Source organism: Thalassophryne amazonica, chromosome 16 (genome assembly GCF_902500255.1).
Source record: "Thalassophryne amazonica chromosome 16, fThaAma1.1, whole genome shotgun sequence".
NCBI lineage: Eukaryota > Metazoa > Chordata > Actinopteri > Batrachoidiformes > Batrachoididae > Thalassophryne > Thalassophryne amazonica.
In genome coordinates this window covers 87,435,927-87,459,941 of record NC_047118.1, presented here as the reverse complement: position 1 = coordinate 87,459,941, position 24,015 = coordinate 87,435,927, and the positions used below count along the sequence as shown (strand labels likewise).

General features: G+C 42.2%; 1 protein-coding gene across 1 annotated transcript in view; it reads left to right on the top strand.

Annotated features, from left to right (window-relative positions):
- Positions 1-24,015, top strand: part of trpm4a (transient receptor potential cation channel, subfamily M, member 4a) — a 505,210-nt gene that overhangs the window by 229,500 nt on the left and 251,695 nt on the right. The window contains exon 13 of the mRNA XM_034189807.1: positions 8,207-8,335. Within this exon, the coding sequence (XP_034045698.1) occupies positions 8,207-8,335 (129 nt within the window). The remainder of the gene's footprint in view (positions 1-8,206; positions 8,336-24,015) is intronic.

The window sequence follows — 24,015 nt, the reverse complement described above, 5'->3', positions numbered from 1 at the left end:
AAATATGGGGCAATAACTATAAATGTTCAACAAATCCGCTATTCTTACTGCAAAAAAGAGCCATGCGGATTATTCATAGGTTGGATTCTTTGAGCACACCCATAATCTTTTTATCCAGTCCAAATTATTAAAATTTCATGACCTTGTAAAATACTGTACTGTAATTATGTTATTTAAAGCATTCAATAATCAACTTCCAAAAAATGTGCAAAAATTATTTTCTCACAAAGAGAAGATTCATAATCTGAGAGGTAATGGAAATTTTATTTTACCTAAGGTACAAACCACTTGTAAAAGTTTTTGTGTGACAGTATGTGGGGTCAAAATGTGGAATGCTCTGGATCTACAGCGAAAGCTTTGCCCAAATATTCACAAATTTAAGTCCTTGTATAAAAATGCAGTTTGGTCAGAATACAGTCATAGTAGAGTTTAAATGTCTTGTTGTGCACTTGTCTGTATCAGTGTTGTGTTTGACACCTGAAGTTTCCTTACCATCGTTGGTATGGTGAGTTCTTTCTATTGTATTACCATTGTTGGTAACATTGTTCTTACATTGTTGGTATGTAGCTTGTCGTTTCTTATATGAACATTTATTGTATTTACTAATCTACTCTTCATTTAGTTATCAATATTTTCGATGTGAATGACTTGTTTCTTATTTTGGTGTGTTATTTATTTTGTTTTTGTGTGTGTTTTTTTGTTGTTTTTCTCAACTGATATGGAAATTGGAAGTCAAATATAGTTAACTATTAATGTAAGATAGGGGTGGGATTCCATAAGTTTTCTTCTTCCCACTCCTTTTCAAGCAAAATGAAATGTATCAGATTGTTTAATATGTACTAGGTTCATGTATTTTGTTCCACTGCTCGAAATGAATTAATAAATGAAATGAAAAATCTTAGTCACTATGCATAAAAACCATGTTCTTTCAACACTGTATGATTGTTGGCAAATAGGCCTCCGGACAAAATGTTGTTTCCTTGGGTTGCTGTGGAAGTGAGCAGTTGTATTGCTGTGGAAGTGAGCCAGGTATCGCTGTGGATGTGTGCCAGGTATCATTGTGGAAGTGAACTGCATATTGTTGTGGAAGGAGCCATGTATTGTCAAGGACGTGAGCTATGTTTGCTGTGGAAGTGAGCCGCGGTTGTTGAGGAAGCAGCCGTGCATTGGTGAGGAAGTGAGCCATGTATAGTTGTGGTAGTGAGCTACATGTTGTTGTGGAAGTGAGCCAGGTATCCCTGTCAAATTGAACCACGTTTCATTGTGGACATGAGCCAAGTATCGTTGTGGTGCCACATATTGTTGGGGAAGTGATCCACAAATTGCCTGAAAGTGATCAATGTTTTGCTGTGGAAGTGAGCCACTTATTGTAGAAGCGAGCCACATTTCACTGAGGAATTGAGCCACATATCACTGTGGAAGGGATTCAGATTCAGACAACTTTATTGATCCCTAAGAGGGCAATTCATTTCACACCCAAGTACTTCAGACAAATATACAGTAATTAAAGTGTCCCTGCCACGCCATGACGTTTTACATATTCTTGAAGAATAAAAAAGCTTTTTCCACATGTTGTCTTTGTTTTTTTTTACCATAAAATTACACTGAACAAGGATTTAGATGTTTCGTTACTCATCTGAGAATTTGAATTTTCCGCCTCTGAGTTGACCTACTTTTTTCGCTGCGACGGATGTGATGTCTTCGTCATCTTCTTCAAAAACAATCGATATGTCACTTAAATCTTTGCTATAATCGTGCACTATGCCTTCGCTGGCCGTGTTTGCCGTGTTGGTAAACAAAGCCGCGCTGCGACACATTTACTCAAATGACGTCACATCTGTCACAGCGAAAAAGTAGGTCAAGTCAGAGGTGGTAAATTCAAATTCTCAAATGAGTAACAAAGCATCTAAATACTTGTTCAGTGTAATTTTATGGTAAAAAAAACAAAGACAACATGTGGAAAAAGCTTTTTTTATTCTTCAAGAATATGTAAAAACGTCATGGCGTGGCAGGGACACTTTAATCCACAATGATTACGAGTTGAATGTGATAATGGCACACATCAGAATTAAAACAATCACACATATACATTTGATTGTTTATATACACTAAACTTTGAAACAGTCCATCACACAAGTTGAGGAAATGTAAATGTGGGTGGGAACGGGGAGCTGCTGCAGCCCTTGATGGGGAAGGGAAGTGGGTGTGAGAGGAGGCCAGGATGGGGTGGGGGATGGGGACAGGAATACAAAGGAGGGGTGGGGGGGTGGAAGCAATGTGTATCAGTCACTGTCCATGTGCGAGTGGGCATATGAGTTATGTTTATGTCAGTTTCTGTCCGTGTGTGCATTAAGTAAAAAGTGTGTGCAGTAAAAACTACACGCTGAAAAAAAAAAAGACCAGCTCCTTCTCTGTGTGGAGCTGTCTGGTGAAGAGAGGCACTGTGAGTCAGCAGCAGCTTCTTCTCTCACAAATGTGTTTAAATAAAATCCATAAAAGTCCTGCTCACAGACTGATTGCCAGAGACATCCAGTAAAAAGTCCGGACATCTCTAGTCCACTCATGGACGTTCGTTCACGCGCACACGTGAATAATTAAAAGAAAAAAAAAAGTCTGGCTGCAGGCATTAGTTCCTTGTTCTCTGCTCAAACTCTCTCATCACAGTTAAAAAAGGACAAAAAAAGGAGTCCTGAGACAGGACATGTCAACATCAAGTAGAACTCCAGACATCTCCACATTTGCTTTTACGGACGCATCTCGCGGTCAAGGACGAAAGATAATCTATAACAGAACTCAGAGCGCAGCCCTGCAGCTCTGCACAAGAACAAATATAAAGTAGAAGAGAAGTCAGAGTGCACAGTTTGTCTGCAGCCAAACTGTGCACTCTGACTTCTCTGTGCAGAAATCCTGCAGGCTGTGTTCTCACCTCCTCTCTGCCCCTTGCTGCATGCACCTGACGCAGATATTCCTGTGTCATCATGACACCACAGGAAGCAACTGGGAGCAGCCCCGGTGTGAAAGGGGCTTAAGTCTGACATTGCTAGGCAACAGCTGGCTGGGGGAGGGGGTAGACAGATAAGATGGGGGTGCCGAATTCCTTCACTAAAGCCCAGGTTACACATAGACGGTTTTGTCGGCGAGTAGTACGTAGACCAAAGTTCGTGGTAGTTCCGGCTGTTTTCGCGGTGGAAAGGGGAGGAGCGCGCACAGCGGGGCTCCTCCTCGCTCTTTCCCCCAGAAAACTGTGTCATAATTGTGTTTAGAAACCAGTCATCATTTGCTTATTATACATCTGTGTAGTTAATTAATAAATATTCTCTACAGACAATTCGCTCGCGCGCACGTAAAAAAAAAGAAAGAAAAAAGAAACTCCGCTCCCTGCTGCTGTTTGCTGCGGGCTGCTCCTTCACTCTTTCCCCCCCAAAAACTCTGTCATAATTGTGTTTAGAAGCCAGTCACCATTTGCTTTATTATACATCTGTGTAGCTAATAAGCAAAATAATCTCCAGGACGATTCGCTGTGCGCACGCACATAAAATAAAAATAAAAAGAAACTCCGCTCCACGCTGCTGTGGTGCTGCTGCTGGCTCCAAATCTCTGTCATGATTGTAAAATAAAGGACAAAAGAGACATAAGTCCTGCTCACAGGCTGCTACCAGATACACGATATGTTCACATCTTTAAACTCCAGACATCTCCACGTCACTACATATTCAGTCCCTGATTGGTCATCGCGGCACGACGAGAAACGGCGGCACTACAGGAAGCGGCAGGATGAACGGCGATTAAAAAGTATCAAACGTCGTTGTTCGCGTTGTCGCTGTCTTCACGGGAGGTCTCCCGGGAGCGCTCCTGGAATTATTCGACATGTTGAATAATTTTTCCGACGATTCCCGGTAAAGCCGGAACTAAGCCACGCCCCCTAGTGCCGGCAACAACGGCGTTCATCCTTAAGACGGCCAAAAACTCTTCCGGGGACACTTCCGGGAGCTCTTACCGTCTGTGTGTAAACGGGGCTTAAGGCCATAGATCCTTCTGTGGTAAGACCAGGGCATTTGACCTTCAGGAGCCGATAAGGCTACCATGTTGATGTTAGGCGGAGAGATAAAGAATTCCATTTACTGCATCTCTGACTGTCTTAGTCCAAGTTTATGAAGTCGGTCTCTGGTCCTCAACAACACATTCCTTTGCAATGCAGCGATATGCTCCAAAATGGTATCCATTTTGCTTTTGAGTTTAAGACTTAACACTGTCTGAGATTGTTGGCTTGCCCAACTCATTAACCATGACGGACAGATGAGGGGGACAAGATTTTGGTACCAGCCCTGATTTCCTTGTCGAAAAAAGGTGTCAACAGCGTTGAGAGACCAGCTGATCATTTCAATGGTTAATCAAATTTTAATTTGAAGAATTCACAGTCTGGTGAAGCTGGGATTTTGAAGGTCAGAGCAGAATAGAGAACAGAAAAGGAAGAGAGGAGAGGGGAGGAAACACATATCGCTGTGGAAGTGAGCTACGTATCGTGGAAGTGAGCCGTGTATCATTGTGGAAGTTAGACACTTGACGTTGTGGAAGTGAGTCACATATCGTGGAAGTGAGCCACGTATCATTGTGGAAGTGAGCACTGTATCGCTGTGGAAGTGAGCCATGTATCATTGTGGAAGTTAGGACAGTTATGGTGGTTTGGAAGTGTGTCACATATCGTGGAAGTGAGCCACGTATCGCTGTAGAAGTGAGCCACGTATCATTGTGGCAGTGAGCCACTTATCGATGTAGATGTGAGCCACTTATCGCTGTAGATGTGAGCCACTTATCGCTGTAGATGTGAGCCACTTATCGCTGTAGATGTGAGCCACTTATCGCGGTAGATGTGAGCCACTTATCGCTGTAGATGTGAGCCACGTTCGCTGTAGATGTGAGCCACGTTTCGCTGTCAAACTGAGCCACGTTTCGCTGTCAAACTGAGCCACGTAACGTTGCAGAAGTGATCCAAGTAACGTGTAGACATGATCATGATGATAGGAAGAGTTTCCCGTCCTCCCTACAACTTTCATAGCAGTCTTCACCAGATGAGCAAGCTTAGATTTTAACTGAACAGAGAGATTACCTTACCAAGATGACATCCCGTACCGGATAATGCTTTCCAAAGCAGCCTGATAAAACAGAAACAAGATGTTCCGATCAACCCCAAACACCCCGAGTCTGCGCAGAAAATATAACCTCTGCTGTAAACAGGAGCATAAATGATTGACATGTGCTTCCCAGCTAAACTGGTTATGTAAGTAAATGCCTAGATACCTGTAAAAGCCGACCTGATTGATTCCTTCATCATGGATTACCAGAGGGGTATGATCACCAATAGAACGAGGGTCAATTATCATCTCCTTAGTTTTCTTTACATTTATAGTAAGAAAGTTAGCATCACACCAGTGGACAAAAGACTGCACCTCAAAGTACAGTGATGGATCTGAGTCTTTGTAAAGCAGACTAAGGATGGCAGTGTAGAGAAAGGAGGGGTCTACAGGATGAATATAATAATGTTTTAGAATATGGAAAATTATCACTTGTGGATAATTTTAATGTTGGGGCACCACCTAGTTCAAAGTATAGGTACTTACTATTTAAGCATTAATAATTGATTAGTCTCAATTTAATTAATCAGTTTCAGTATAATTAATCAGTTTAATTAATCAGTCTCAAACTTCTTTAGGAGTAAACTCCGCAGGTCAGATCCGACACCCTCTGTAAAACCATACAAAAATCACAGACAACTTCACAAGTTTAAGATATTTATTTAACCCTGGCAGGAGTTAAATAACAGGACATATCACAGTGATTATGACGACATTCAATTAGCAATGATTATACGATGTTCTGATCATTTGGTTTCGTAGCGGGAGTTTTGGAGTAAAATTCGTCCTAATGTAACAGGTGGTTTACTTTGGTATTTGTTAACCAGAGAGCGAGTTAATGATTTTGAATAGAGTTAAATAAAGCCACTCTGTTCATCTGACAACCAAAGCCTGGATCTTACTTTGCGCAGTGCAGCGAGTCTCCGTGAGGTCCGATGCTGGAGTCGTCTGGTTCAGTCGACGCTCTGTCCACCACACAACTTCGTCGGGGACCTCGACAACGGTTCTGCCGGTCCGACCCGCTCGGTCTCGTCAGTAGCGGAGATGAACGCTGTGTTTTCCGGTGGCAGATCAAATCTCTGAGACGTCTCAGCTGACCTGGATGTTTTCTTCTTCTGCAGCGCTCTGGCGTATGGCTCGTCAGAATAAAGTTTGAGCGTCTTATTCTCTATCAAAAATCAAAAATTCGTCTTTCGTCGTCGTCTTTTGGAAGCTTGGTCGAAATCAGAATTCAATGCAAAAAGAGTTGACTTTAGAAGAAAAGGTTTGAAAAGGAATTTGGAGTTTTAAAAAGAAAAAGGGTCTTAATTTGAAATTCGAAAAAGGAAGTTAATTGCGTCCAGCGCGTTTAACTTGACAAAGGTTGCAACGTTATCTGTCGGAAAAAATAAATTCTTGTCGGTAAGCCAACAAGAATGAAAATCTTAGGTAGCACGTAGCTTCAGACAAAGGGTCATAAATCTGGACGGCGAGGCACGTCTTTAAAGAAGAAGGTGATAGAGGAAGAGAGACGTACAGAGTAGAAGAGTAAAAGCGTAAGAGAGAAGCGTAAGGGCAGAGCGCGGGCCCTTTTAACAGGGTTAAATAAGCTCCATCCCCAAGAATTCGGCGTAAGGTAATTTCTGGGTCCTTTGTCTCATTTTTATATATCTAAATCAGCGAGGTTCCAACATTCCGCTTTTGAAACCAAATCATCCTGCAGAATAAATCTTATAAATGTTTACCTAGAATTATATACCACACACAATATGAAAGAGAACACGTAAGGTGAACCTTCCCAAATGCAGAGTATACCCATCAATATAAAACTTCAGGCATAACAGAAAGGAGTGACATGTTTCTTTTTCTTCTTTTGTTCTTTTGTTCCTGTTATTTTGTTACAGACAATATAAAGGCATATCGTTTCTTTAAAATGTCGTTAGGGCATTTGATATTGGCTGAACGCTTATATCCTGCTCTTCCCAAATCGTCCCACAGGGGTCGCTCTTGCTCCATGGTTAAAATGATATGTTATTCAGCTTTTGTACAAAATCTTTAATTCTGGGTTTAGTTTAACCAGGAAACTTTGGAAGGATTGTCCATTGAGGGTAATCTTTCAGTGAGCTGTTTTCTCTTGGGTTTATGTGGAAAACCACTTTTCAGGATTCTTGGTGAAGATGTCTTTTTGTGAAAGCTTTTTCTTTTATGTGAGGGGGAGAGTTGAATCACATCTGGTTTGTAGGGCTGATAAGCATTCAGGCCTCTTGTGGAATGATTTTTGGTTAATCCTAAATCCTTAATGTGTTGGGGGTTTGTTGACAGATCCAAGCCTTAAAAGTCTCTTCTTTGACACCTGGAGATATACCAGGCCTGGCTGAAAGGGGGTTTATCAATGTTTAAGGGAATTCAAAGGGGCCCCATCCTGGAACTGAAGATGTGTCTGTTTTGACCACAGCTTTCCGCTACAGCAGTATCATCAGAAAACTTAAAAACATGGTTTCCATGAAAGTGGCTGATGCAATTGTTAGTATAAAGAGTAAAAAGAACAGGCAAACTGACACAGCCCTGAGGTACGCCAGTACTGATGTTTTTTGGATCAGAGATACTCTGACATTTTGAATTCTGTCTGTTAAAAAAAGAATAGAACCATTTTATAATTACAGGGTTTACTGACTGAATTAGTTTTTGGTTCAGCAAATGAGGCTGTAATGTGTTAAAAGCAGAACTAAAATAATAATAAAAGATGTGCATAAGCCTTTGGGTCTTCAAGTGAGTCACATATTATATTGTAGAAATGAGCCGTGTATCATTGTGGAAGTGAGCCACATATTGTTATAGAAATGAGCCACTTATCACTGTGGAAGTGAGCCACATATCGCTGTCGAAAAGTCACCGGTTTCAGAGCCAGTAATGCAGTTTCTTTTCAGTGCAGGGACTTTCCAGTCATTTCTTCTCTCTCCATTCAGTCTCAGTGTTCATTTCGTCATTGTGTTTTTGTGTTGTTTCCTGATGCACAAATTGTTCCACAGTCCTCTTGATGCTTGTTTTCAGAATGGTTGAAGAACTTCTCATAACTGCAATTTTCTTCTCCTCAGCAAGTGAATAAGATGCTCCATGGACAGTGTCCTTATCGAGATCAGTGTTGTCTCTCACCTTGGCCCTCTCTCTTCATTTGGGCCGTCCTGCAGAACCGCAGGGACATGGCCCTTTACTTCTGGGAGATGGTGAGTCTCAAATATATTGTTCTACCCAATTCATTAATGACCTTTGCCCTTCAGATTTGATGCCTGTGGGAACCATGTTGTGCTGTGACCAACTCTCCCTCCACAAGATCACAATGAAGGGACTTTTTTGGGTGGAAAGTTTGGTTGTGGTGACTTGTTTTGTGCCGTAGCTTTACGCTCCCTGGACCAACACAAAGTGACATGAGGACATTCTAAAAAACACATCATTCACTGGTTTCAGTTTTATGCCAAAAAGTGCATGAAAATGATAATGAAAGATTACAGCATGAATTAAGCCCTGAAAAAATGTTAGCACTCATCCATATCCAGTGTGCTGGAGATATAAATGAAGAAGAGTGTTCCAGTCTTTGAATGAGTCTGTCTTCAAACATTTGATGATGTCTCTGAACAAATCTTAAAGTAGTTGCAGAAACCTTTTCAAGAGCACTGATGTCTGCTCAGGTGTGTTTGACGTAAATGATCAATCAGATGCTGTTCAGATGCAAAGAGGTTCAGGTGATGTTGCCTCAAGTCATCAGGCAGTTGCTGGTCCTGCAGTGCCAAACTACCAAATGTTCTTGAAAAGAAGGGCATACAAAGTGTCAGATCTGTGCACACTCCAGAGGTACCACCCACATGTTTTGCAGGAGGCACCTGGACCAGCTCTCCGTCACAAGGGTCCGACCCTCAGTCCCCCACGGGTATTACATGGCGGGGCTGATCGAAGGCTGTTTAAGCTGGTGGCGAGGAGATTTGTCTAGCCGCTCACGGCCTCCATCCGGACGTCCATCCCGCTGAAACTGGTCTTGCGTCCCAGCCAAATAGCCTCCACTGGAACCAGGATACAAGCCTGCCACACCCATTAATGGCAGCTCTCCTCTAATGGATCGGGGCTCTTGGAAATTGCTAGATTTTAGATGTAATGATCCGTACAGTGGATCTCAGGGATGTGTTTAATTTCTTTAAACTTGACCAACCCTTCAGAACTATTTGATGTTAACACCTAGTCACCTTCCTTTTTACACCCTGAGAAGGTTCAATAATCCACTGTCCACAACCAACCCTTCAACTACAAGTTGATTTTTATTGCAGAATTAGCAAGTGCTGGCAAGCAGTTTAAATGGTTTTTCACTTAATCACTTTTTGATCAGATCAATTAAAAAAGAAAATCACATCAAAAATGATTGGAATAATGATTTAACAATAATTAAATAAAATCCCGATTATAAAATCCTAAAACTAAACACTCACGTGACTGGGTTAAGTCTCAATTAATTATAAAGTCCAATTGGGAGAGAGAGGGAAAGTCCACTGGCCATCCAGGGTTTTCATGTATCCCATATTCCGTTGCACGCCAGAGAGTTGCTGCAGTCAAAACAACATAAAGAATCCACATGATGACAATTGTAAATGAATATTATACTACAAAAAATTTTTTATGCTTTTCATCACGTTAATAAGAGACTGCTGCATGATACCCTGAAAACTTGCTAAAACAATTATAACAAATAATCCGTGTCTGCTACGTTTAGTCTGTGTGGAATTTAATAAACGCAAACCAAATTTCAGACATATTATATATTAGTCTGGAACAAAGAGGACAAACAGTGTTGTAAAGAACAATAATCAAGACATTAAAGAGCAAACTTCACTTTCTCCCAGAACGACATGATCAAGAAGCAATTGTAGCTCACAGCAGCTCACACTGAAAATAACGGAGAGACAGACTGTGATTCTCACATGTTTACATAAAACAAACACAATAACGTCTATAAACCCAGAGAATATATTCATGAGAGTTTTAGGCACAATATAAAAATAGTTTTATGTTGCGATGTTAATGGTGTTGTCTGTGTGCAGCGGTTAAAGTGCAGCGTGATCAGAGCGTCTCAATGCAGTTCTCAATGTTACTGAGATCTCGCAGCGCGGCGACCTCTCTGAGGTTTTGCGGGGTTTGAAACCTGAAAAGGGCGGATGTGGGCTTATCCTTTGTTGCCAAATTGTGATCCTCTTCTGATTACATCCACCTTTGTCCAAAGTATTTGTAATCCACAAGGATCTTGATAGTTTTAGGTGGTGGAGCTGAGGAAGTCTTCAGTCGGCAGATTCCTCCCTGGCTGAGGGGTCATTGGTTAACCTCTGTAGCCTGTATCAAATCAAATCAAATCAATTTTATTTATATAGCACCAAATCACAACAAACAGTTGCCCCAAGGCAAAAGCCATACAATAATTACGGAAAAACCCCAACGATCAAAACGACCCCCTGTGAGCAAGCACTTGGCAACAGTGGGAAGGAAAAACTCCCTTTTAACAGGAAGAAACCTCCCAGAACCAGGCTCAGGGAGGGGCAGTCTTCTGCTGGGACTGGTTGGGGCTGAGGGAGAGAACCAGGAAAAAGACATGCTGTGGAGGGGAGTAGAGATCAGTCACTCATGATTAAATGCAGAGTGGTGCATACAGAGCAAAAAGAGTAAGAAACACTCAGTGCATCATGGGAACCCCCCAGCAGTCTAAGTCTATAGCAGCATAACTAAGGGATGGTTCAGGGTCACCTGATCCAGCCCTAACTATAAGCTTTAGCAAAAAGGAAAGTTTTAAGCCTAATCTTAAAAGTAGAGAGGGTGTCTGTCTCCCTGATCCGAACTGGGAGCTGGTTCCACAGGAGAGGCCTGAAAGCTGAAGGCTCTGCCTCCCATTCTACTCTTAAAAACCCTAGGAACTACAAGTAAGCCTGCAGTCTGAGAGCGAAGCGCTCTATTGGGGTGATATGGTACTATGAGGTCCCTAAGATAAGATGGGACCTGATTATTCAAAACTTATAAGTAAGAAGAAGAATTTTAAATTCTATTCTACAATTAACAGGAAGCCAATGAAGAGAGGCCAATATGGGTGAGATATGCTCTCTCCTTCTAGTCCCTGTCAGTACTCTAGCTGCAGCATTTTGAATTAACTGAAGGCTTTTCAGGGAACTTTTAGGACAACCTGATAATAATGAATTACAGTAGTCCAGCCTAGAGGAAAAAATGCATGAATTAGTTTTTCAGCATCACTCTGAGACAAGACCTTTCTAATTTTAGAGATATTGCGCAAATGCAAAAAAGCAGTCCTACATATTTGTTTAATATGCGCATTGAATGACATATCCTGATCAAAAATGACTCCAAGATTTCTCACAGTATTACTAGAGATCAGGGTAATGCCATCCAGAGTAAGGATCTGGTTAGACACCATGTTTCTAAGATTTGTGAGGCCAAGTACAATAACTTCAGTTTTATCTGAGTTTAAAAGCAGGAAATTAGAGGTCATCCATGTCTTTATGTCTGTAAGACAATCCTGCAGTTTAGCTAATTGGTGTGTGTCCTCTGGCTTCATGGATAGATGAAGCTGGGTATCATCTGCGTAACAATGAAAATTTAAGCAATGCTGTCTAATAATACTGCCTAAGGGAAGCATGTATAAAGTGAATAAAATTGGTCCTAGCACAGAACCTTGTGGAACTCCATAATTAACCTTAGTCTGTGAAGAAGATTCCCCATTTACATGAACAAATTGTAATCTATTAGATAAATATGATTCAAACTACTGCAGCACAGTGCCTTTAATACCTATGGCATGCTCTAATCTCTGTAATAAATTTTATGGTCAACAGTATCAAAAGCAGCACTGAGGTCTAACAGAACAAGCACAGAGATGAGTCCACTGTCTGAGGCCATAAGAAGATCATTTGTAACCTTCACTAATGCTGTTTCTGTACTATGATGAATTCTAAACCCTGACTGAAACTCTTCAAATAGACCATTCCTCTGCAGATGATCAGTTAGCTGTTTTACAACTACCCTTTCAAGAATTTTGAGAGAAAAGGAAGGTTGGAGATCCTCCTGTTAGCATCTTAGCATTGCCAGGGTGTTGTCTGAAGTCTTTTTCTAGTGATGAAAAGTGCTCCGAAACACTCTCTTCTTTAGCTGATAAAATCCTGGGTTCAGCAGCTCGGAGTGGTCATTCCTGCAGCCACATGATCCAGATGAGGACAGGAGAGGAATAACCCAGCTTTGCTCCGTTTGTTTGCTTTTATAGTTGAGATGCCGTCCTTTTCTGCTGAGTTTGGACATGCCTGGGCAAGTTCAGTTCTCACCAGAATGACCTCTCCATGATTTCACAAGCACAGCGGGCTGATTCTCCAGCTCTCTCTCTGTGTTGCCAAATTTCCCTAAACCAAATGATTTCACCACTGTTCACATAACTGAACTGTTCTAAGCATTAACATTACACATAATTCACCATCAACTAAACATTAATCAGTTACACAATCATTCATCATTTTCAGTTCAATCTTTTTCAATACATTTCAGTACATTCTTTGAATAGATTTTGTAATTACATGACAGAGCAAACATACTGTGTTAATACAACATTGCTTCATGCTGGAATATCCCTTATGATTAAACGAAAAGTCCCCAGTCTTGATATGGGAAACACTCACCACGCTTCCTCTTCTTGATTTTTGCACTCCTTGCAACTTATGGCAGAGGAGGGATTCAACATTTCTTGACAAAAGCTGCACTTGCTGAGCGCATGACTCTGGGTGCCAGAGCACCAGCAAGACTACAAGAGTCAGTTGTTTTAGCTGGATGTTCCACAGATACATAGACCTTGAAGCTAGTCTTGGGATAATTCAGGGGTCTCCAGTGACCTCGCTGTCCCCTGTCTCTCTTATCCCGCGTCCGCTGATTTGAAAGATGGTTTTGTCCAGTTATTTAAGTTTGAACATAATTACTCTGAGGGCGAGACCACCACTCCGAGATTTATTAAACAGAATTTAAATGTCAGAATTTTAACAGAATGCAAGTTTTACAGAATGAGTGAGATCATACCCAGACGTTCTGAGGGTTCCAGGAGCTGAGAACTTCCAACCAGGCGTCTGGTGTTCCAGCAAGCTCTCATCAAAGAGGAACCCCGAACAGTGGGCTGGGCTCTGTTTTTATACTCTATGCCAGGGGTAGGCAACCTGTTCCAGAAAGAGCCATGAGGGTGCAGGTTTTCTTTGCAGCCACTGACTCCACCAGGTGATTTCACTGATTAACTGATTCCATCTGCTCAAAGTGATATTAATCAGTAAAATCACCTGGTGGAGTCAGTGGCTGCAAAGAAAACCTGCACCCTCATGGCTCTTTCTGGAACAGGTTGCCTACCCCTGCTCTATGCTAATACAGTGTTTTTATGCTAAACTTGGGTGTTGTCCTTCATCTGAATGGTCTTCATCCTCTGCTTCGTGGCTTTGGTCCTGCCTACTCGTGCTGTGCAGTCTTCTTACTTCCTCCTTCTCCTGAAGTGACACCTGTGTCTAAACTGATAAGAAATTGTTTTTGGGCAGAAAGCTGCTAACTGAAAGACTGTCAGCAAGTCTCATCACGCAGTTATACCACAAGAATATTAGCACATCTCAAAATTGTACAACATTCTGACAAACAAGTCTAATCATACCCACATATCAAGTTTAGTCTCCTTATCTGACTGTTTTTGGTCAGTACTGGCATCCTGTTCCATGCTGTTTGCAACATATGGATGTTTCTCAGTGTATCTTCAGGGCCTCACCGAAACAGGGACACATCACATTTACACTTTGAAAATGATTATAAGTAAATCATCTTTATAACAGCATGCTAAGAAACTAAACTAATAAGCAAAGCAAATATAATCATAAACATAACAAACCTTTAATTTGGTACAAATACACAGTTCAAAAGCATAAAAACATATATTTCAAAAGTATTTGAATATATAGATATCATGTAATTAACCTTAGCTATTGATTACATGTTTAATGTAAAAGTAAGACCTTCGGCTGCTCCCTTGTTTACACTCGGGGTCGCCACAGCAAATCCAAGGTGGATCTGCATGATGAATTGGCACAGGTTTTACACCGGACCCTTCCTCACGCAACTCCACATTACATGGAAAGTGGCAGAGGTGGGATTTGAACCGGGAACTTTACAAATAAAAATGGAATATTTTACAAAAGCCATTTATCTTTAAACCAACACACGACACACGTCACATAACGTGTTGGTTTCCATAATGGATTACTGAACCAATCACTGTTTAGCACTTTTACCCAGAATGCTTTGCGGTCTGTGTTGTTACAAAACCTCAGAATTAGTGCCTTATTCAACATTAGATATAGATATATGATTATGATATATTAGATATATATGATAATATAATATATATATATATCATATGATATATGATATTTTAACTTTGTACAAATGACAGAATTGACATTAATGGAGTTATTCTATCAGTATTTTCAAAAACCATAAGTTAGTATGACTTTATTTTTCAAGACCTCCGCCTGACCGGAGTGTTGAAATTGATAAAGAGCTGGCCTTATGGCTGCTCTTGGTGTGTCTCTGTGGTGGGAGCGCTGTTGTAAACAAGAGCTTCCAGCAGGGCAGAATGTTGAAAGAAAAATGATTATGATTAGTAAAGAGTTGATTTCGTGGGTGTTTGCAGGATTTGTCTGTGCTGTTTCCTGCAGGATGCAGCATGGTCAAACATTCTTGTTTATTCTTTAGATCTTTTACCGCTTTTGTGTTAAAAATCAATTTCAGCTGTTTAGTAACTTGCAAATGTCCATAGACAACACCGGACTTTATCAGTTATCGATTATCTGTAACTTCCGATACATTTTTGGGTGATTTATCCGGTTTATCTTTATCAAAGATAACTTTTCAGTTATCTTATTATCTATTATCGAAGTAATTTTTGGTTATCTGTGCCCACCACTGGTTTTAAGCTACAGGGTGTTAAATTTCCTTTTGGATAATTAAAATATCTATCTATCTATCTATCTAACGACGACAAGTTGACGACACAGGAAGCATATTGTCAGCATATCCAGAGCATTCCAACATGTTTGAGGAGGTTAAAAAAAAAATCATGTGGCAATGGCACGCATGTCTGTATGTCCCTGTGGATTTGGTCACAGATCGTGCAGTGGACATGCAGTGTTGACACAGTCAGAGACACAGCCATACACACGGATGTATTTCAACTCACAGTGATTGTGAGAAAGAGGACATGAAGAAAAAGAGATGGACAGATCTGTGCCGCTGAAATGTGTCTGATCATGCTACTTTGACTTTAATATTGTACAGCTGATCAGTCCACCTGTTGTAGCTAGTAAACAAAGAGACATGGTTTAATTGCTTAAAAACGTAGGTGAGCCAAAGACGCACAGTGTATGTTTTTACACAATATGAAAAGAACTGCAGAGATGCACACAGTCACTAATGTACATTCTGCAAAACTTGCAAAATGTGCAAAGTACTGAGGATTTTTGGTCATAATTACGTCACCCCACCTCCCCACGTAAAGCCTGTCCGCCTAAATAAATTATGCAATAAAGGAGCCTCAGTCAGTCATGCTGCAACACTTGATACAATTCTCATAGAGGCAGAAGAGGAAATATTCTGCAGCTTTTACACGCTGACCATGATTTAGGCTCATCAATAAGGTGAGAAACCAGACCCATTTTTAACCCAAATGTTCCTGAATGAAGTGAAGACTGTATTATCCACTTACAGTAAGGAAAAAAAGTATTTGAACACCCTGCAATTTTGCTAGTTCTCCCACTTAGAAATCATGGAGGGGTCTGAAATTTTCATCTTAGGTGCATGTCCACTGTGAGAGACATAATCTAAAAAAAATCTGGAAATCACAATGTATGATTTTTTTAATAATTTATTTGTATGTTACTGCTGCAAATAAGTATTTGAACACCTACCAACCAGCAAGAATTCTGGCTCACACAGACCTGTTAATTTTTCTTTAAGAAGCCCTCTTATTCTGCACTCTTTACCTGTATTAATTGCACCTGTTTGAACTTATCTGTATAAAAAGACACCTGTTCACACACTCAATCAATCACACTCCAACCTGTCCACCATAGCCAAGACCAAAGAGCTGTCTAAGGACACCAGGGACAAAACTGTAGACCTGCACAAGGCTGGGATGGACTACAGGACAACAGGCAAGCAGCTTGGTAGAAGACAACAACTGTTATGATTATTTATTAGAAAGCGGAAGAAACACAAGATGACTGTCAGTCTCCCTCGGTCTGGGATTCCATGCAAGATCTCACTTTGTGGGGTAAGGATGATTCTGAGAAAGCTCAGAACTACACAGGAGGACCTGGTCAATGACCTGAAGAGAGCTGGGACCACAGTCACAAAGATTACATTAGTAACACATGATGCTGTCATGGTTTAAAATCCTGCAGGGCAGCAAGGTCCCCCTGCTCAAGCCAGCACATGTCCAGGCCCGTTGAAGTTCACCAGTGACCATCTGGATGATCCAGAGGAGGCATGGAAGAAGGCCATGTGGTCAGATGAGACCAGAATAGAGCTTTTTGGAATCAACTCCACTTACCATGTTTAGAGGATGAGAACAACCCCAAGAAAACCATCCCAACCGTGAAGCATGGGGGTGGAAACATCATACTCTGGGGGTGCTCTTCTGCAAAGGGGACAGGACGACTGCACCGTATTGAAGGGAGGATGGATGGGGTCATGTATTGCGTGATTTTTGCAAACAACCTCCTTCCCTCAGTAAGAGCATTGAAGATGGGTCATGGCTGGGTCGTCGAGCATGACAATGACCCCAAACACACAGCCAGGGCAACTAAGGAGGGGCTCTGTAAGAAGCATTTCAAGGTCCTGGAGTGGCCTGGCCAGTCTCCAGACCTGAACTCAACAGAAAACCTTTGGTGGGAGCTGAAACTCCAAACCTGAAAGATTTGGAGAAGATCTGTGTGGAGGAGTGGACCAAAATCCCTGCTGCAGTGTGTGAAAACCTGGTGGAAAAACTACAGGAATTGTTTGACCTCTGTAATTGCAAACAAAGGCTACTGTACCAAATATTAACATTGATTTTCACAGGTGTTCAAATACTTATTTGCAGCAGTAACATACAAATAAATGATTAAAAAATCATACATTGTGATTTCTGGATTTTTTTTTTTAGATTATGTCTCTCAAAGTGGACATGCACCTAAGATGAAAATTTCAGACCCCTCCATGATTTCTAAGTGGGAGAACTAGTAAAATCGCAGAGTGTTCAAATACTTATTTTCCTCACTGTAGTAGTATTAATATTAAATTGAACAGTTGTGTTACTAGCATTTGTCAGTGCTCCTGCGTTGTTTGTGCTCACACTTCTTATGGCCACTGGCAAAATCAGCTCTGCACCACAGAAAAACTACTTTTGGAAGTCTGTCAGACTAGAATTAGTCTCTCCACCAGATTGTGGGGCAAAGACAGCCAAGGTATCACCTTGGCTTGGTATCAGGCTTGTTACCCTGACAGTCTTAATAGACAACCACATGAGGTCACCGCCTTCCAGTGGCTCAAATGGTGAAGAGCATAAGCCCTCTAGGACCAACGGAAGATCCCAGGATGGCACACGTGCAACCCTCAGAGGCCGAGGCTGGAGAGCACCACTTAAAAACAGCATATCAAGGACTGTGACCCTAATGAGCAACAATCCACTATAATGTGCCGAGCAGAGACAGCAGCCACAAAACCTTAATTGTAGAGATAGAAAGATCACTGTCAAACAATGTGTGATGATAGCTAAGCAGCACTGGTACAGAGCAATGCTTCCATCTATTGTCATATAAGCGCTAGTGGAGGATGCGCAGGCATTCAGTACAGTCTGCATGACAGCTTGATCACAAGAGTTTCAGCATGGAGTCTGACCCTTCAAGGGCCACACATACAGCTGAAGATGTTCTGTGTGAGGGTGCCAAATGCATCCCTCCAACTGCAACAAAAGGTCCTTCCTCTGAGGGAGAGGCCTTTGCTCTCCACTGAGGGTATCAGACTCGTGGGGAAACATGTCCTGTAGCCAGTAAGCAACCAGCAACACTGTGTGATCGTTCATGCATATCTTGTGTAGTGTCAGTATGATCACCGGAAGAGGAGGAAACTCATACAGTATACGCTCCCCAGCCAAGGGTAAGCCATGGCATCTTGGCCCAAGGGGATGTTCAGTTCTGAGAAGCAGAACCACAGGCGACAGTGTGTTGTGGCATTTGATGCAAATAGATAGACTTCCACCTTATCATACCTTTCTGAGATCATTTGAATCATATCCGGGTTCAGTTGCCACTTGCAGGAGGTGGTTTCTGTCGTGAGAGCAAATCTGCAATATAGTTCTGCATGCCCTGCAGATGCACAGCTCTGAGACTCTGCAAGTGAGGCAAAGCCCACTGGAGGAGTTTCTGGGCTTCTCTCAGAGAATGAACAGACCTGGTGCCCCCTTCCCCCTACGGCAGAGGAGAAATGCTTCAGAACTTGGCAGAAAACCTGTCGCTCTAGCACGTTGATGTGCTGAAGCCTCTCCCAAGAGATCCAGACACCCCTGACCATTCTATGGTTCTACATTGCACCCCAGCTCAAAAGTGAAGCATCTGTTAGAATGCCCTCCTGGTGGGATGGCGGTGAGGCCAGAGGAACACCATGTGTCATGAACTCCCTGTCTCCCCAGGGGTGAGGTGAAGATGTCAAAGGCATCAGCTGGGAAGATGCAAAGTTCTGTTGCAGCTTGGGTCAAGGCCCAGGTTTTTGAGCCAAATTTGTAAGGGGCACAAAGACAGGAGTCCCAGAGGTACGACTGCTAACACTACAGTCAGTTTCTCCATCCACTGGAGGAGCAGACCATAAGTCAGTCTTGCATTCCTATGAACATAGGAGACCAGAGTGAGAATATCGTCCTTTGTGGGGAATGGTGAGCTGTCATCAGCAGCCAGTCAATTGCAATGCCAATAAAAACCACCTGTTTGCTTGGAATCAAGGACCTCTTTTCAAAATTCACAGGCAGCAACAGCTGTGACATGTGGTTCAGTAGGGTCAAAGTGTTGTTGAGTGCTTGCTCCCAGCTCGGAGCGCACACAAGTCACTCATCTAGATATGGAAGAATCTGTATCCCATGAGCCTGCAAGGGAGACACTGCTGCTGCCATGCACGTGGTGAACGTCCAGGGAGCAAGGAAGAGTCCAAAAGGGAGGACTCTGAACTGGTACGCCTGTCCAGGACAACAGGCAGGGTGTGTAGTGATCCCCTGCATGCTTCAGACAAGGGGGATTCGGCCAACCACACTGTGGACATCAACCTGCTAAGCTCTCATGACATATAGGCAAAAGCCTGGAGCGAAGCATCACTCTGTGTGTCACTGTCACAGCAATTGCGGAAGAGGTGGACATCAGCACTTTTTCGGCACATTCCACTGTGATAGAAGATTTTGCCATGAAAAGAGTTGCAGCGAAATTCATTGGCACGAAGGTGATGGCGCAGCAAAAGCGCCTCCATGTTGAAGCCTCACAGGACATGTTGTGACGTTCACCTCGTCCACAATTTCTCGGATAGTCACACGACTGAAAAGCCACCGAAAGCCACCTGAATCTTCCAAATGGTGGAAGAGCTGGGCATGTTACAACATGTCCTGTGAGACATCAACATGGAGGCGCTTTTGTTCCGCCATCAGCTTCGTGCCGAAGCCATCGGCATGAATTTCGCTGCAACTCTTTTCATGGCAAAATCTTCTGTCACAGTGGAATGTGCCAAAAAAGTGCTGATGTCCACCTCTTCCACAATTTCTCGGATAGTCACACGACGGTCCCACATCAACACAGCATTCACTTTGGAAATGATCTGGTCATTTCAGCATGTTGATGGCCGACCGGAGCACGGCTTGCTCTCCACCGTTGTGCGGCCATCTTTAAACCGGTTATACCGCTCCTTAATCTGTGTGATGCTCATAGGATCATCACCAAAAGCCGTCTGAATAATCCGAATGGTTTCCACCTGGCTGTCGCCCAGTTTGTGGCAAAATTTGATGCAGTCTCGCTGCTCCAGTCGTTCCGCCATTTTCCTTGCAAAGAAAAAATGACGAGAGACTCCACCCATCCTCACACAAAGGCTGCTTACAAGCAAATGACGCAATCGACAGGCGTGAAAAAAAATCATGCATGCGCACGAAGGTTCAAGGTTGGCTCATGCAAGCACACGTGATTCAAATCCATCAGGTTTTTGAAAAAAATAAAATGGTCGGATACTTTTCTAACAGACCTCGTATAAGTGACATTTACACAATCAGGGTAATAAACAACATATACAAGAAATATAGTTACTACATAATATTATAGGAGTTAGCTTCTAAAACCTAACTATTAATACAGAAGTTTGTAGTATATGTTTACCTAGTCTGTAGACTTTCATTCATTCATTCATCTTCTTAGTCCAGTTAAGGGTTGCATGGGGCTGGATGGAGCCTATCCCAGCAGTCATAGAGTGCGAGGTGGGGTACACCCAGGACAGGACGCCAGTCTGTCGCAGGACCACAAACAGACAAACACAGACACACCCACTCACACACCTACGGTTTAAAGATTCCAATCCACCTAACCCGCATGTCTTTGGATGTGGGAGGAAACCGGAGCACCATAGCGACCTTCTCGCTATGAGGCAACAGTGCTAACCACTAATCCACCGTGTTGCCCTAGTCTGTAGACTTGTAAAATTAAATCATAGTTAGTAGGCTAAGCTATAAATATGGATTTTGTATTATAGAAACAGAAGCTATGATGTAATATGTTTTAGGTATCTATTTAAAGTACACCGTGCTAGCTTACTATAGGAAGACAAAATACGTATTCAGACTTCAGACAACTTTATTGATAACAAAAAAGGGCAATTACGTTTACTACTCCAATTACCTCAGACAAGATACAGCAATTAATCCACAATTATTACTTGTTTGCCGTAATAATGGCACACATCAAAAATTAAAGACAACACATATACATTTGACAGTGTTTATGTGTACTAAACTTGAAGCAGTCTGTCATCCGAATTGAGGCAAAGTGGGTGAAGGCTGCTGCAACTGGAGTCGCGCCGCCGCTAGCTTGGGGGGAACGGGGACCTGCCGCAGCTAAAAACCTACGCAGCCCCCGGAGGCGGAAGGGATGGCGTGAGTGAAGGGGGAGCAGGAAGGGAGGTAAAGGGAAAAATGGAGCATGCTTCAGTCTTTCTGTCCATGTGTAAGTCTGTCAGTTTATTGTCTTAGTGGGTTGAGATAAGAAGGACCCGAATAATAACAATATTCTACATGCTATCTAATGGAAACCCCAAAATATACTATATGGGAGAGATGAAAAAAGAAATGCATGCTGGGTGACATGCTCTCATATTCTGTTGGCTGACATCACCAGGTCACGCCCACTAACGTGACTTTGTTGGTAAGGGGAAGTGATGGCCTAGTGGTTAAGGTGTTGGGCTTGAGACCAGAAGATCCTCAGTTCAAATCCCAGCCTGACTGGAAATTCACTAAGGGCCATTGGACAAGGTCTTTAATCCCCTATTGCTCCTGGTGTGTAGTGAGCGCCTTGTATGGCAGCAGCCTCACATTGGGGTTATTGTAAAGCGCTTTGAGCATCTGATGCAGATGGAAAAGCACGATATAAATGCAGTCCATTTACAAGACTTGACCTCTGCACATGTGTGCATGGTATAATCCAGGTGCTAAATACCGCCCTCTGGTGATCAGCTCCTTTTTTAAAAATATTCACACAATTATCCAAATACCACGGTCAATTTGCATATCGCCTAGATTGTTTGCAAAATGACACTTCAGTCAAAAAATATACACATACTTTAAAAACATACACATATTTATAAAAACGCTGTTTTATTTTCATCTCACTTATAGTCTTCAAATGATCAAACACTACTGCAGTCAGTTACACACAACTGTGATCAACAAAACACATTGTAAAAATCCCTATTTTAGGAAATAGCATCTGCTTTTTTGCCAGACATTTTTATGTAAGAGATAATTAGATGACAAAAAGATATTGACAACCCCACAACATTCTTCATGATTACTTTGACGTATACAGAGAAAGTACACAAAAGCTATACGAGGTCTGTGAGAAAAGAAACGGACCTTTTATTTTTTTTCAAAAACTATATGGATTTGAATCACGTGCGATAACATCAAACAAGCTTGAACCCTCGTGCGCATGCGTGAGTTTTTTCACCCCTGTCAGTTGCATCATTCGCCTGTGGGCAGGCTTTGAGTGAGCACTGGTCCACCCCTCCTGTCGGAATTCCTTTGTCTGACAACTTGCTGAGAGACTGGCGCTTTGCTTTATCAAAATTTTTTAGAAACTGTGAGGCAGATCCGAGTGGACACCATTCGAGAAATTCAGACGGTTTTCGGTGAAAATTTTAACGGCTGATGAGAGATTATGGAATGTTACTGTCGCTTTAAGGACAGCCCATGGAGCCGGACGGCACGCCGCGCTCCGAGCCGCCGTCGTCAGCCTGTTTTGAGCTGAAAACTTCCAAATTTAAGCCTCTGTTGACCCAGGACGTCGTGAGAGAATAGAGAAGTTTCAGAAGAGGTCGGGATCAGCAGTTTATCCGGACATTCCACTGTTAAAGGAGATTTTGTAATGAAAGACGTGCGGACGGATTCGCGCGTCGGGACGCAGCCGCTCATTGCGCGGCGCCACATGAAAACGCCTCCGTGTTGATAACCATTCGTAAGATTTAGGCGGCTTTTGATGGCTTTCAGTTGAGTGAGTATCCGAGAAATTGTTTAACAGCTGGGCATGTTCAAACTTGTCCTGTAAGGCTTCCAACGGAGGTGTTTTGCTGTGGCGCCGCGCCATATATATATATATATATATATATATATATATATATAAAAAACAACTTTCCAAGCATCACCACCACCAACCACTGCAAAGCAACAAACACGGCGGGTGCTGCTTGCACTCAAATCCAAAACGCAGCACTGCTTTTATGCAGCAGTTCTTTTATATAGCACTTCTTTGCAAAAATTTCAAATAAAATAAATAAAACAGCCACGCTGGCCAGTTTTGTCTGTACTGTAGTTTTCCCTTAAGTGTACGTTAACTCTGCTGATGTGGTCCACTCCAGGGGGAGCTGATCTTTGTGTATGTGTGTGCATGTCAGTGTGTGTGCGCATTTGGAATCCAGAGCACAGATAACCCCCTTTTCATCCTCCACAGTCTCCTCTTCTTCAGCGGGACGCAGATTCAACCTGTCATCTTTTATTTTTTGTTTTTAAACTTGGTTTATGTCACAGTCCACTATATGTGCACTGTAATCAGAGACCCCTCCCATCCTGGATACTATTTGTTTGAATTGCTGCCATCAGGCAGACGGTACACGGCACTTAAGGCCAGAACAAAGACTTAAAAATAGCTTTGTGGGAAGAGCTATTTGTGCACTGAATGCTGCTGGACTTGCCATTTTATGATTGTGATTGTTTTTTAACTAGGTTTTATGTAGAATTTTTAGGGTTATTTATTTATTATTTATTTCAAATGTGCTTTTAAGAGATTGTTTTTAATTTCATTGTCGTGCACAGTATTTTTTTTCTGGTGTCATGTACAATGATAATAAATTCTGTTCTATTCTATTCAGTCAAACACGGCACTTGATGCTCAGCATCACAGTGACAACCCGTTCAGCTGTGTGCAGTGCAGCACGGCTCTGACTCACTGCGCATCTCACCTGACCAGGCTGTCACAGATACATGGTCATGCCCTCTCATGGGTTACATAACATATGTGAATTATGGAATTAT